This window comes from Apostichopus japonicus, chromosome 9 (assembly GCF_037975245.1).
Source record: "Apostichopus japonicus isolate 1M-3 chromosome 9, ASM3797524v1, whole genome shotgun sequence".
Lineage (NCBI taxonomy): Eukaryota > Metazoa > Echinodermata > Holothuroidea > Aspidochirotida > Stichopodidae > Apostichopus > Apostichopus japonicus.
The window spans coordinates 16819315-16834679 of NC_092569.1; the positions used below are offsets into that span (position 1 = coordinate 16819315).

A 15365-nucleotide genomic window follows, 5' to 3' on the forward strand; every position below is an offset into this window, starting at 1 on the left:
TAGGTACAGTCAACTATTGTATAGTTTCCATTAGATTTACAACATATAATACATTATTGATAGGCACAGTCAACTATTGTATAGTTTCCATTAGATTCACAACATATAATACACTATAGGTACAGTCAACTATTGTATAGTTTCCATTAGATTTACAACATGTAATACATTATTCATAGGTACAGTCAACTATTGTATAGTTTCCATTAGATTTACAACATATAATACATTATTCATAGGCACAGTCAACTATTGTATGGTTTCCATTAGATTTACAACATATAATACACTATTCATAGGTACAGTCAACTATTGTATAGTTTCCATTAGATTTACAACATGTAATACACTATTCAGAGGTACAGTCAACTATTGTATAGTTTCCATTTTGCCTCCAGTTGTGGCAAAATGAGTTTTGCCTGTGGAAAACTACCCTCATGTTTCACATGTTTCAAATTAATCAAGCGAGAGATTTCGTAGACCAAAATGATTGCTAGTTCTGTTTGAGATTGCTAAACTTTAATTTTGTTAATGATATTTGTATTGTTTTTTTTGTCTGTGTAATAATACTCATATCTTTATTTGATATTATATGATATGGCATGGTGGTTTAATTAAATGATTAATATTAGAATCTGTCTGGTATACAATCAAATAGACTCGACTAGTTTAATGGTAGTTTATTTTCAAGGCTACAAGCCTCATCAAGCATTTCTGATCATATTGACATTTCACGAGAAGGGTATTGACTATACCCAGAACTCATATGGGCTGCTTGCCAATGATTACATGCTCAATTAAAGTCACAGTCTCCCTCTGAATGAAAGAGAGAATACACTGTTAGTGAACTGTGTATCTACTGAAAAATGCCTGTATAAGGTATATATTGGTATAATTCTTAGTGAAGAAATAAAAAAAGGGGGGGGGGAAGACTTAGTGTGACAATAGTATTCTCTGTCACTAGACACCGCTCTAAACATGGAAAGTTTCTGCTATAAAACAATTACTGTTATAAAATATGGAATAATCTCCCAACTGGTATTAGACATTCGAAGTCATGTGCTTCATTTAAGTATCAACTAAAGAGTTATCTAACTTCCAAGTACTGTGATTGATATTATTGTCAATTTTGTTTTGTACATTTTGTTTTTCTATCTTACTTTGTTTTGTTATTTTCTTTCTTTTTCTTTAGGGTTACTAGCTTTGATAAACATTTTAGGTTTTTTTCTAGTATCCTGTATATACCATTACTGCACTGTTCTTGTATGTCTTTGTATATGCGAAATATATTAACTGAACTTACTGAAGTGAACTGAACAATGTTGATACAGATGATTTAAACCATCAAGATATGTATCTTGTTTGTTACAGAATCGAGGGTGATAATAAACGGGGAACGAGGGTTTATTCTGGCCTGAATAAACTTTTAAACAATTCCCTTTAATAGATATCCGGGAAACAAAGCCTCAAGTAATTTTTTTAGTACCTATAGTGTCTTCTGTAGCAACCAGCCAATCAACTACCTCAGATCTATTATTTTCAAAGTTATAATCATGAGTAGTTTAGAAGAAAACCTGTTGCTGTATGATGATGATTTTATACTATACTATATCTAAGGGAATGGAAGTTTACCACAAAAATGAATATGCCAAATGACCTTTGGTAGCAGTCATGTTAAAACTGATTGCAACCAGAAAGCATGTCACCCAGAAACCTCTTTTCAAGGAGAGATTGCAGGGGCCATTGTTTGATTTGGATGCATAATTGCACTACAACAGAATTACTATTGTTTGTTTAACAATGGGAGTGTACACATAGCCACCAAAACAGAAAAGAATAAAATCTAACTGGTAAATTAGAATCAATTTGTAAGAGCAAAGTAAGCAATTGACAACAATTGTGGGATTGGACTTTGTGGTACCACTTGTTAGGGCTAACCTGAGATAACCGGACTCAACTTTATCGTTGCCAAAGATTACATATTTGTTTATCATTTTCCGTTGTCAGTTCACATACAATTTCCTAGTCGTTTCCTTACAATGGCCATTGAATTATGTTATTTTTTAAATTCTTTTTTCTTAAACATATTTCTAGTAACAACATTTCATGCACATTTTCCAGACTTCTATGATATTTGACATCAAACTTGTCGATGCTGCAGCCTCCAGTAGCGGGGTCAACCACCATGAACCTGTGCTGGCGCCCTTACCAATCAAACCTGTGACATTGGAGGTGTCTGTAATTCCTACAGCTGAAGGATTGGAAATGAGAGATGTCAATGTAGAACTCTGTATCCTTGCCATTTATATTAACAATAGTACACAGTCATGGTCCACACGATAGGCTGTCAGGGGTGCTAGTATTACATTTGTTATGTCCATCGACTTGTCCCTCTGATCACCACCAACGGGCGGCTGAATCGATGAATCAGTGAAAACCAGGTCATGGATATCAGTGGAGGAGCTAGGGGTATTGGTCAGGGGGGGGCAAGAATGGTCTGTAGGGGTGATTTCGACACTATCTAATCGGAGCGCCACCACATGGTACAGACATTTTTTGAGTAAAGATACCCCCTAGATCGCCCGAAATGACCCTTTCCGTGCCTTGCTATTTTGCAGATAATGTGACAAATGTCAATAGGTAGATGAGAGCACAATAAAAAAGTGAATAATTGCGAATAAGTAAAAAGTGGTAAAAAGCTGAAAAGGGCCCAAGCAGTCCATTTGAGTCCGTCGGGGGGGGGGGCATCAGCACCCCCTGACTGTATGGACGCTCCGCCACTGATGGATATGATTCCTTGTTTTAAGGACCGAGCTGTAAATGTACAGAGTTACTATTGGTCTGTCACTTCCTGTTTATCAATTTTTAAAATATATCATCCTTGTTTTTGTCTTCGCTTATTTTTTCCTGAAATGAAAGATATTCATGATGCATATTGCTGATATTTAAGTTCTGTTCAATGGCTTGTGTCTTAACCCTTTACATAACAGACTTGCAGTTGTTCTTTACTTGTTCTTTGTATTCTAGCATAGTTGACTGTACTCGCATGTAGCCGTAGTGGACTTAATTGTACTCTGGTATTTATGAAATCTAGTGTAGGTACTATTGCAAGTTTAAAGTTCCCATACTTTACGCTCAGCAGCTTCTACACATTTGTTAGTACTCATTGCCAAAGGGGAACTCCATATATGCTATGATTCCTTGTTTTAGGACTGTGCTGAAAATGTCCAGTGTTATTTTATTGGTCTGTTACTCCTTATTAACCAAGTTTTCAAGTATTGCATCCTTCATTTTTTTTCCCTGACGTGACATTTGTAAAGATTCCCCGAACTGGGCAGTCTTTCAACCGCACATAGTCATCGATGCCAAACTTGGGTGTCTGTGGACGGTGCATCTCAACTTAGAAGCGATTGTGACAATGATACCAGAAAAGGTGAGATGTATATTGAAAAATTATCACCTAATAAGAAAAGGACAAGTTGTTTGTTAGTGCCTTTACAAGTACAGTTTGTGTAACTAACTGCTTTCATAGCAGTACACATCTCACAAGACGAAACAAACAGTTGATATCGGAATTTCAGTCTAGAATTAGACAAGTGTTTCTCATATTGTAACGATGATACCAGAAAAGGTGAGATATATATTGAACAATTATTACCTAATAAGGAAAGCACCAGTACCCTTTGTTAGTGCTTTTACAAGTATAGTTAGTGTAGCTAACTGCTTTCATAGTATCATAGCAGTACACATCTCGCGAGACGGAACAACCAGCTGATATCAGAATTTCAATCTAGAATTAGACAAGCGTTCCTCATATTAGTAAGTAAGTAAATAAAACCTGGCAATAGAACATTGCTGGCAGTTTGAATGTACACTAAGGTGCTTGGTATTTTCAGTATTGTTCTATGACAAATTTCCTCAAATTTTCAATTAATGTCAATACATGTGATTCGAAAGTCAATCCCTTTGACTTTCTTGTGAGAGATTCATGAAATTTTGACAGCATTATGTGTCACTCTGTTAAATCTGCCAGTAAGAGAGTTAGCAGATTTTGTCATTTGATTATGGCCAATCTGAAGAATTCATTCATGTGATAGATGGAAAAAAGGTGTGCAGTCCTCGATGAAGTAAATAACTCAAATAGAGGGCAGTATTAAAAAACAACATCATTAGAGTATTTAATTTCATATGATTGATCATGTATTGTCAAGTGTTCAGTTGACAACTAATGTGCATCTGGAATGTCAAAATAAAAACATGAATTTAATGGCAGTAATCAGACTGACTTCTATTAGAAGTTGAAGAGTCAGATATTACCAGGCTGGGGTATTGTTCCTTTTGATCATTGAATAGGCCATTTCTATTGTGGTGTTGATGAAGTTGAGATATTCACCATCTATGATCAGTCCAGGAACTAAAATGTCAATTGCAGTAGGAGTAGGTCAATGCAGATGGTCATAGAATTTGTTTGGATTTTGACTACTAAAGCACATAATAAGAACAAATTTGTCATTTGGCTCACATTTCTGCTTCCTGTAAAAATATGCAATTTGAAAATCAAAACTTTTAAGTAACATGGTGTTAATACGATATGAACTGCATATCAACTGTTATGTCAGTGATTTTATATTACAGGGGGATGCTATTCAGGTGTTTACAAGGAATTAAGGGATATTATGCCTGTTCCAACTTTATTATGAAAATACACTCAAACCTGTCTTAAGTTAATAAGGTTGACATTACTGACTAAGGCTATGGTTTCTCTCTCACAACGTTTAAATCAATTTGTCTTTCCTTCATTTATTTTGTTTCTTTAGAAAAGGCTCATCGATTTTCTGTTGTTTAGAAGAGACAGTAAAAAGGTCATTCTATCTGTCATTAAATCAGGTAAAATTTTGTTCTGACTGGAAGTATAATTGTATATCCAATGAAACATATTTTTGACTAGCTAAACCTTCTTTTACTCACCACCCTACTAAGTGGAGTTGGTGCTCTGTGATGTCATCGTGATGGACGCTCGTCGAAACCTTCACCTCGCTGTTATAATTTTCTTCTTCATTTACCCTTGAAATGTGGCGCAAGTGGAACGTTTGCCTTATAGCTGTCATAGGTTCAACTGTACTATAAGTAATTTCATGTTTTAAGGCAAATTTTGTAGAATATTGTTTTCCTATTAGGATTAATGATCTCTATATTGCAAAGAAAAGCAAAAACATCCTCAGCTTTAGCGCTGATATGTTATCTTTTGGCCTGCTGTTGCCAAATGCACTCACAAAATATCACCAACTTTTCAATTCATATCTTTTGCCATGTAACATCTGACCAGGATGTGGTGTTGACCTAAAGATGCGACAAGCAATTTACTTAAGCGGCTTAAAGTCCTTGAGGGAATTAGACCAAAGCTAGTGAACACATTAATACATGGTTTCAATGCAAATTAATATTTGAAAATATGATTTATCCAATTTATTACTGGCATTATTATTAGTATAATACACGGTTTCAATGCAAATTAATATTAGATAATATGATTGATACAATTTATTACTGGCACATTATTATTATTATTATTATTATTTTTTTTTTTTATTATTATTATTATTATTATTATTATTATTATTATTATTTGTATTATTCGAAACAAAAATGCAAGGAAGGTCTCATCTACTCAAGTTGGAATCATTAATTTTTTGGGGATGTATATAATTTCAAACCATCCTTCATATTTGTTGATACAAATATGATCCAACAGCATGTGTTCAGCAAGTCTTGCCGGTCTGCTTGTGTATACAGACCTGCACTGTCTTGGTGACCATATGTCGGCTAAATTTCAAAGTTGTATTTCTCTCTCCTTTCAGCTTTGATGCCCGGCCAACAGCTTGGATTGGCCACTATTGCCCAAATGTTTGACAAGTTCAACACTGTTTGTAGGTCACATTTGGACTTTCAGCAACAGAGTAGCACACAGGTATTTTGAAACAAAAGTTTCAGAGTGGTTCCTTTGACTGAGTAATTAAGAATAAGGAACTTTTAGTTCCATTTATTGCAGAGACTCAAGAAAGTTCTGACCATTATATCAATCCAATGAAATGGCAGTTTTTCGAATTGCTGGAAAGCTCTAAAGTTGCAATTATTCTTTCACTTTACTTTGAAGGTCTTTATTGAAGGTCTTTATAAAGACCAGCCCATGGATGTTTTAATACGTCCTTAAAACATACTTTACAAATGTAAAATTATGATGTAGTGTTTCCAAATAAGTTCTCATGTTTTTTTTTGTCACTTGTTTTTGGAGTCTCCAACAGTGGAATAAGGAATGTGTCCTTTTTTTGATAAACTCTTTTGATTTACATGCTTGTTTTATATGCTATATGTGTTCTTCTACTATGTGATTCGGTTTATATGAGCTCCAGCATTAATCAAAACACAAAGACTTATCATCACTGCCTCTTGAATCACAACATAATTGATACAGTAACAATGAAACAGGTAGTAATAGTTGTTAATGATGACCGGATGCATTTCTATGATTTCTTGTTTTTCAGTTTGTGGAAGGAGCTGGTAAACCAATTCCTGTACATTTCTACAATGGTGGTAGGATTCTTATCCAGCAGCCAGACCTCTATACCCATGTTTTATCACCTTGTGCTGAAAACAAGGTAAGATATGAAATGTTGGCTACTTTGATGTGAATGTTGCTTCATCATATCAATCATTTATCAATTTGTGCTTGAGCAACTGCACTGGTTACCTGTTTTCTACAGGATACAGGATAGCACCAGAATACATGAGTAGCATGATCAGTCGGAAGACCACCACCCGCTCTCTCCGATCCTCAAATCAGCTACTGCTCCATGTACCTAAGTGGAAGCTCAAGTCATTTGGTCAACAATCGTTTTCTAATGCCCCTCCTACTCTTTGGAACTCACTTCCACTGCACATCAAGTCAGCACCCGACGTTAACCTTTTCAAAACCAGACTCAAAACTTATCTATTTTTGACTGCCTTCCCTGAGCACTAGCGCCACTGAGCATTAGTTTTCCTCTGGATATTGCCGCTATATAAATTTGCATTTATTATTATTATTATGATTATTGAGAATTTCATCAATTCAGATTTGCTACCTACAGTATGGCCATGAAATGTGCTCAATTTTTATCTGCCCTTCTTTTATTAAACAAGTACAAAATTGAAAAGTCTGTGGTATCAATGGGCATACATGTAGACCTTATTCACTTGCTGTTATAATTGGCTTGAAACAAGGTAAACTTTGTTAATTGCTTTCAATGGTGATGAACTTGTTTCCATAAAAAGTAATGGATTTTGGTGCAAAGGGTATAAGTGAGCACAGTTAATGCTATCAATATTGGACATGAAATGCTTCAAATAAAAGGTTCAAATTCTTCGGTTTGCACCTTTAGGTATCATCTTTTGTTATAGATGGTCAAGACATGTGGAAAGTTGATTGAATATATTTACTCTCCACAGAACTGGCCGTAATTCCCAGTTGCTTAGTAGTACAGTTGTGTGCTATTCAGTTCAATGATGTACTGAGCCTTCTGTTAATATACTACTGTAAGCACATTCCTGCAAATTTCTTGATATAAACTCATAATTGCTCAATAACTAGAAGGGAAAATCAACATCACTCAGTGTTTTATAAATGGCAACGTTGACTCAAGGTCAACAGCGACCACTAAATGACTAATTTCTGTGTATTCACCCGAGTTTAAATCTGTGCATATTCTGGCACACAGTTTACATGCAGCTGTTTGGATGCCATCTTACTAAACTCTATTACCTTTAATTAAGAAAAGTGCAATGATTGTACTGGAGTTAGTTTATAAACTTTAATGATGCAGGCAATTTAATGGTTTATTAAATGCTTTCATACAGTGATATACGGTTTCATATTCATTTTGGATAGTACATACTTAACAGAATGCAATAAAATCTTAATCCTTCTCATAACCTTCATGTTCATTTGACAGGAGATTCCTTACAAATTCATTGTGGCAGTGCTGGTAGAATATATCAGGTCGCTCAACCAATATCACATTCCCGTCCAGGTAAATACCTTGCTTGCTAACTGCATTCTGTTGTTTCCATCTCTCTTTCTCTTGTTTTGGTCAATTTAAGCCCTTAAAACTGGCTTTGCATTGATGCCATGTAGCTCGGTCTTTTTGAGATATTTCTCATAGCATTTGATTGAAATACCAATATTGTCTCTTTGGATTGTTCCATCTGTGTGGTGATTGAAATTAATTTGTGTTTTGTAAGACCTTTTGAGAGCACTAGTAACGACAGTGTTCCTGTATAGGTGCGAAACGTGGACTTTTAATGCGGTGATGGAAAAGCGAATAAATGCTTTTGAAATGAACTGTATCGGGAGACTTCTACAGATCCATTCCACTCTGCACACCACGAACATTCAAGTATGGCAAATACTGGAGAGTTCCATAGGGTAACAGGAATCCCTCCTTTCATTGGTGAAAAGAAGGAAACTTCAGTGGTTTGGTCATGTAATTAGACAGAAGATCAGTCTGGCATACACTATAATGCAAGGAGGGACAGATGGGGTACGATTGACAACATAAAAACCTGGACTGGGATGGACTTAAACCAGCTCATAAGAACAGCTGACATGAATTGTGGAAAGCTTGTGTCGTGTCATCATGTCGCCCCAAGGGCCCTCAAGCTATGGGACATAGATAGTTAGATAGATAGTTGGTGTTGATCATATTGGTTTACAAGTAATTTCCCTTTAATTGCATCTATGAAAATGTGACAGATTTGAATACTCAGACAGTCAGGTGATGTGACTTGGTTCAGCTTCAGTACGCATTTCATATGCGCTCTCTACTACTAAGCAGGCCTGACGTTGGTTAGCTTGCAGAATAATGTCACATATTGCAGAGAATTAGTCAAGTCAAATAATTTAATATAGTTTGACAACCCTGAAAATGTGAGGATCAACATTGGCGATACAAGATCTTCTGTTATGACCAGAGAAGGGAAAATGCATTCTCTGAATCAAATTTGGCTGACATAAATAGGAACACTTTAGTCCCCACGCATTGGCTTCCCTTCCATTAAACTTTCCAGTGTTGAAATGTAATTTGATTGTTTATTAATTATTTCTACAGCATTTCCTTTATGAACTTATCATCAACACATTGGTCCATCATAACTGTTTCTACCAACTACACCAGTTTCTGCAGTATCATGTCCTGAACGACTCTAAACCAATAGCCTGTTTGTTACTCTCATTAGAGGGCTGCTACCCACCAGCCCATCAGTTGGCTCTTGATATGCTGAAGGTAAAGAGAGATGGTTTCTTCTTGTCTAGGCTTTCACTGAAATGCTAAAAATACATACTAATAGAGGAAAGGAACCTCCTTGAAACACATCAATTCAATTTTTCATTCAATTATTTCATTATTTCAACCAACAATGTTCAAAAAATTTACAGTGATGTGTTCAGACAATAGACTTAAAACATGATCAATGGTGAGGGGATTACACAAGGAAGCTACAAATGTTGAGGTTGTATATTTAGATATGCTACAAACTAGTAGAAGAAAGGAACCTCCTTGTAACACATCACATGAATATACAAATGTTGAGGTTGTATGCTTCAATCTGCTACATACTAGTAGAAGAAAGGAACCTCCTTGTAACACATCACATGAATCTACCAATGTTGAGGTTGTATGCTTCAATCTGCTACATACTAGTAGAAGAAAGGAACCTCCTTGTAACACATCACATGAATATACAAATGTTGAGGTTGTATGCTTCAATCTGCTACATACTAGTAGAAGAAAGGAACCTCCTTGTAACACATCACATGAATATACAAATGTTGAGGTTGTATGCTTCAATCTGCTACATACTAGTAGAAGAAAGGAACCTCCTTGTAACACATCACATGAATATACAAATGTTGAGGTTGTATGCTTCAATCTGCTACATACTAGTAGAAGAAAGGAACCTCCTTGTAACACATCACATGAATATACAAATGTTGAGGTTGTATGCTTCAATCTGCTACATACTAGTAGAAGAAAGGAACCTCCTTGTTACACATCACATGAATCTACCAATGTTGAGGTTGTATGCTTCAATCTGCTACATACTAGTAGAAGAAAGGAACCTCCTTGTAACACATCACATGAATATACAAATGTTGAGGTTGTATGCTTCAATCTGCTACATACTAGTAGAAGAAAGGAACCTCCTTGTAACACATCACATGAATATACAAATGTTGAGGTTGTATGCTTCAATCTGCTACATACTAGTAGAAGAAAGGAACCTCCTTGTAACACATCACATGAATATACAAATGTTGAGGCTGTGTTCTTCAGTCTGCTACATACTAGTAGAAGAAAGGAACCTTCTTGTAACACATCACATGAATCTACCAATGTTGAAGTGGTTGCTTCAGTCTGCTAAGTATTGAAGTGAATATTTGTTCTCAATTAAGATAATATCCTACAACGGCCAGCAAAAAATATTTGGGGTAACAAATATAAAGGCCAGAGAGTAAAGAAATAACACTCTACCTGGACATAGAAATGTGCAGGGTAGCACAAATTTCTTTTGCTAAAGAGCTTAAGACTGTAAGTTTCCATAAGTGCAAGACTGAGAGCAGATATGTTCCCACAGGCTGTATTGATATCTCTTCGGGATGGATTCGGCCTGTGGGCTTACTGACGAGAATCCCTGGTACACCACGACTTGACTCTTCATTTAATAAAAATGATTTGGGAGTTATTTATGATCTGCCACTCATTCTTGTGTGGTACTGGTTAGGTGCTTGAGGAGTGTGCTTCTGATGAGTAATGGCTCAAGTTCTCATGGCAGCTGCTTGGTTTGGTCTGAAAGTGTTCTGACCTCTGCACTCGAATGTACTCTTGAACAGTGATCTCTAAGAGATAAAAGGGAGGTAATTCTGTTTCAAACGACAAGAGCAAGTTATCATACCAATTATTGTGTTCTATTTTCCCCATTTCAGCGTGTTTCAACAGCAAATGAAGAGATCGTGGAAGTTCTGTTGTCCAAGAACCAACTTCTCCCCGCACTTAGATTTCTGAGGAGCGTTGGTGGATCGGACAATGCATCAGCCAGGAAGTTTCTAGAGGCTGCTCAAAACACAGAAGATAACCTTCTCTTCTTCACGGTCTTCAAGTTTTTCGAACAGAGAAATCTCAGGTTACGAGGAGATTTCCATTTCATGCCAGGTATGTTCGTAGCAGCTAATTGGTTCTCCTGTAAAGAGGTAGAATATAATACCTGATATTGAATATCCATCAGTTAATAACAAATTCATTCTGTCCTATTCTTACAAACAAACGTGGCTCTGGTGTGTTACATCTACCATGGAAGTTACAGAATGCCTTAAAGACCCTAGACTTAAAGTTGAATTTTGTTGTCTTGTTGTCTTTTTGAAGCTAATTGTCAGAGCTTAACATTTTGTTTTAATTTTCCCTGAAAGACATTTTGGTTATCAAAAAGATAACAAAATTAATACACTTTCTGAATTTTAGTCTATGCATGTCCTTTGCAAACGATATTAAAAGCATTCTCTGTTATGAACAACTCTCCAAAACAAATAAGATTAGAACCATTATCAAAATAGTGTTTTTTTTCCAATTTAGCAGTTTTCAAAATTCCTGTCACCCTGACTGTACCATCTTGTGTGATTTCACTTTGAAGGGTTTCCTTGTTCCCATGTTAAGAATAACCAGTGTTGTGAGTGAAAGGATGCCAATATATTTGATATATTGAAAATCCACGTAAATAGTTAGGTGACAAGAAAAGTGAATTAATCAAATACCAACTGCTCTATAAAATGCCATATATGGGTTGTGCTTAAGTACTCAGAGTTAAAGACCAATTGTTACTTGTTTTATTCTTTGATTGTTATATACTACCAGGATGCGTGATAAGATTTTCTCTGAGCATTTTATGTTTATGAAATGTCTGAGTAAACACTGGAATGTTTATATTTTGGTTGTTTATCTTAGGTCATCCTCTAAGGCTCAAGTTCAACTCAGCGTTCATGCAAATCATCCTTTAAAGTTCAAGTTGAAAGTTGACAGTCTTGTTTGAGGCGAAGGGCCACTTCACATGACTTTACAACAGTTAAACCCTGGTCATTAGTAACTTGTCACACCCACACTGCAAAGTATGCACAATTCAAACAATCCCTCCTGAAGCTCTACATCGCACCACATCTATGTTGTCCCCTGGGTGACTTCCTTTAAACACTATATCAAATGAATTATGTGACTGACTGGCTTCTTTTATTCTTCCCTTCTCTTCTTTTCTTCTCTTTCTTTTTGTTGTTTCCTAGGTGAGCACTGTGAAAAATATGTCAAACATTTCGAAAGTTTATTTGGCTACGATGCATTAGGCCAGGTCGCCTGATGTACAATAGAAACAAATGCCAACCTGAAACAACTCATACCTGTGATCAAGGCAAAAACCAGAAAATTGGAACATTCTGACAACTGCCTTCTGTTGAAATATGATGTTGACAACATCTCAGTTCCTTGCATCATGTGTATAACAATACATAAGACGACATTGTTCTATAAACTCAATCTTCTTAATTGCTATATTCACGTTGTTTCTGTGACTGTACGTCTTCGGTTGCATGTTTAGTCCACGTCTATCAGCTGATCGGCTCGGTAGCGAGAACAGTAGCAGTGCCATTGGAACATTGGACATACTGGCTTTTGATTGGGTTCTGCATAATACTACAGCATATTCATTAAGCCCAAAATAAGTTAGAAAATAACAGTAAAATGATTTTAAAAAAAATAATTAAAAAAATATTTAAGGGTACTGAATCTGAGAGAGGAGGTAAAAAGTTTTTTTTTTATGGAAAATAGACTGCTATTATGGCATGATACGATTGAGTAGTTCAAGAAAAAAAATATCTATAATTCCGTTTTGGAAATGTTTTGGAAATCATCTTTGGATCATTATGTTGTATCTTAATTTTATAATAACGACTTTAGTGACGATATTAATTACTCAATTTTTTTCTCTCGCATAGTTTACTTTGCTGAGCAAACATGAAACTAATTTCTGAGCTTGGTAAGTGATATAGCCGAATCCCCACTCCCCCCCCCAAAAAAAACAACAAAAAAACAGAACAATTGTAAGCCTCTGCAGATTTACAAACTCTGTAGCGTAACATCGTTTAGCAGAATGCCAATGATATCGCTAAACAGTTTGTTTTCTGTTTATATGTGTACAGAGTTTGAGGCATTAAGTGGCCCCGGAAGTTACGTACAGAGATTTGAGCCCCCTACTGGGGCACCCTTTTGCACATTTCTTCTGGCACTAGAAGTAAGGTAGAAACAATTTGAATCATAAGAGGATACACCATGGATGCAGCTCCTGACCCCCCCCACCCCCCCTTTTGATAAATCCTGAATCTTCAGCTCAATCCGGTATCCTGCCTGTCTGTTGCTCTGTCCATGACATTTTAAGATCCATTCACTGAGAGTAAATTCCCCTTCCACCCCACTTCTTCCTCTGCAAACTCTCTATTATTCCTACACTTTACAAAAAGAGCCATCGTATTCTATCTCAGTGTTTACAATAACAATATACGCACGTTAGATGACTGTATTTTCATTTGGTGATGTAATATGACGTTTCGTGAAAATGGGTCAAGTATGTAAAAAGAAGGGGAATAAAGGAGCAAAAACGCCTTTTCTACGTATTGAACGTCCTTGAATTTGAAGTGTATTTTGGAACAGTAAGCAAGAATTTAATATAATTTCAGTCTTTTGACGTGGTACGCGAGGTAGGGTTTTGATAAGAGGTGTGAGATAAAGTGAACGGTATTAATCAAACGGTGGTTAAACGCTATGGCTAAATCATGTCATGTTTGGGTTTCTTGGCTCTTATGGATATCCTCCAAACCACAAATGAACGAAAAGGGTTAAGCATATATGTCACAGGGGTTGCATTTGTTAGTCTTACTATAGGTACCCTAACGATACCTCATCGTTAGTGTGTAGGCTTCATAGTAATCTTTAAGACGTGTTTGGTATGGGGAAAAAAAGGGGAAAAGGAAACTTTGAATACCATTTGTTTTGAAAGGGTGGCTAGCCTGTTAGTAGGTATCTATTATAATTTGCCTTTCAAGTTGAATTCCACACTATCGCTCGTTAGATAAGTATAAGAAAGTGTGTCAGTGCAAAATTGCCAAAATGGCTTCGCTTTTTAATTAACTGCGATTTTGCGATTTTTTTTATCACCAATAGTTACTAATAGTGTGTGTTGATATTCTGCCAGCATTACTTTAGACTAAGTACAGTGACAACACTACATGGTATGACATTTCCTCTTAAAGGCGTTATCATTATTCCGTATCAGAATCAAGAACGGTTAGGTTATATATGCTATCAAGTCGCATGCTCATAGCTACCAAAGAAAAGAGAAAGTGCGGGTATACTCCATTCTCAGACAGATATGACGACTATCTGTGGCCATCCAGAAAAGAAAAAAAAATCAATAATGATATCATTCGATCAAATTTTCAACATAATTCTGCACATAGCAAATTCAAATTGTGTAAATCGATGATATTCAATCTTGAGGTGGGGGGAGGGGGGGGGGGAGGGGGTTTGTCACGACACTTTTTAGGGTCGCTAAAATCTTTCGGAGGGTCGCCAAAAGTACCGAAGAGACAAAATTGCCGAACTTAAAAAAAAAAAAAAAAAAAATGGAGCGCCTGGTCACTTCCCCACAAACACTTGATATATATGGTTTTTTATTCACTAACATGAAGTGTTGAAACTCTTGAAGATGCATTAGAAATTGCAAAATATGACACCATTTTCCAACTTAGCACCCTTTATGATATAAATTTTCTTAAAGGAGAGAGGGATACCTCCAAACCGAGCCCCCCCCCCCTCCAGGATGCAACATCCGATGGCCGCCAAGATGATCAAGGTGGAAATTACGGTCGCCAAACAAAAAGCAAAACTCACGGGATGTTTGTTTCTGTTATTTATTTGTTTCATTTTTATTTTATTTTATTATTGTGCATATTATATTGACCGACAGAATTATTAAGCAGAAACATATAGTAAAGTTAATCACACGATATGTATTATATTACTTGCAATATACAAAGTTGATCGTTTCAAGCATAACTGTGTTCCCGTGTCACTTGTGTTTTCTCCCAGTAATGATGTATCACAAATTTAAGTTACACTATTATTTGTTATTGCTTTGTTGAATATCATTTAAAAAAAAATTTAAATGTATTTCCATATAGAAAAGAAGGACGAATGTTGCCATCACTAATATTGCTAACTTCATTCAGAAAACACAAT

The 15365-nt window shown here is 36.0% G+C and overlaps 1 protein-coding gene across 1 annotated transcript in view; it reads left to right on the forward strand.

Annotated features, from left to right (window-relative positions):
* LOC139973261 (regulator of MON1-CCZ1 complex-like) overlaps positions 1-15187 on the forward strand; it is a 28948-nt gene extending 13761 nt beyond the window's left edge. The window contains exons 11-19 of the mRNA XM_071979810.1: positions 2122-2290; positions 3321-3433; positions 4818-4887; positions 5859-5968; positions 6543-6656; positions 7989-8066; positions 9144-9317; positions 11018-11243; positions 12359-15187. Of these exons, the coding sequence (XP_071835911.1) occupies positions 2122-2290; positions 3321-3433; positions 4818-4887; positions 5859-5968; positions 6543-6656; positions 7989-8066; positions 9144-9317; positions 11018-11243; positions 12359-12432 (1128 nt within the window). The 3' untranslated portion in view covers positions 12433-15187. The remainder of the gene's footprint in view (positions 1-2121; positions 2291-3320; positions 3434-4817; positions 4888-5858; positions 5969-6542; positions 6657-7988; positions 8067-9143; positions 9318-11017; positions 11244-12358) is intronic.
* The last annotated feature ends 178 nt before the right edge of the window (positions 15188-15365 follow it).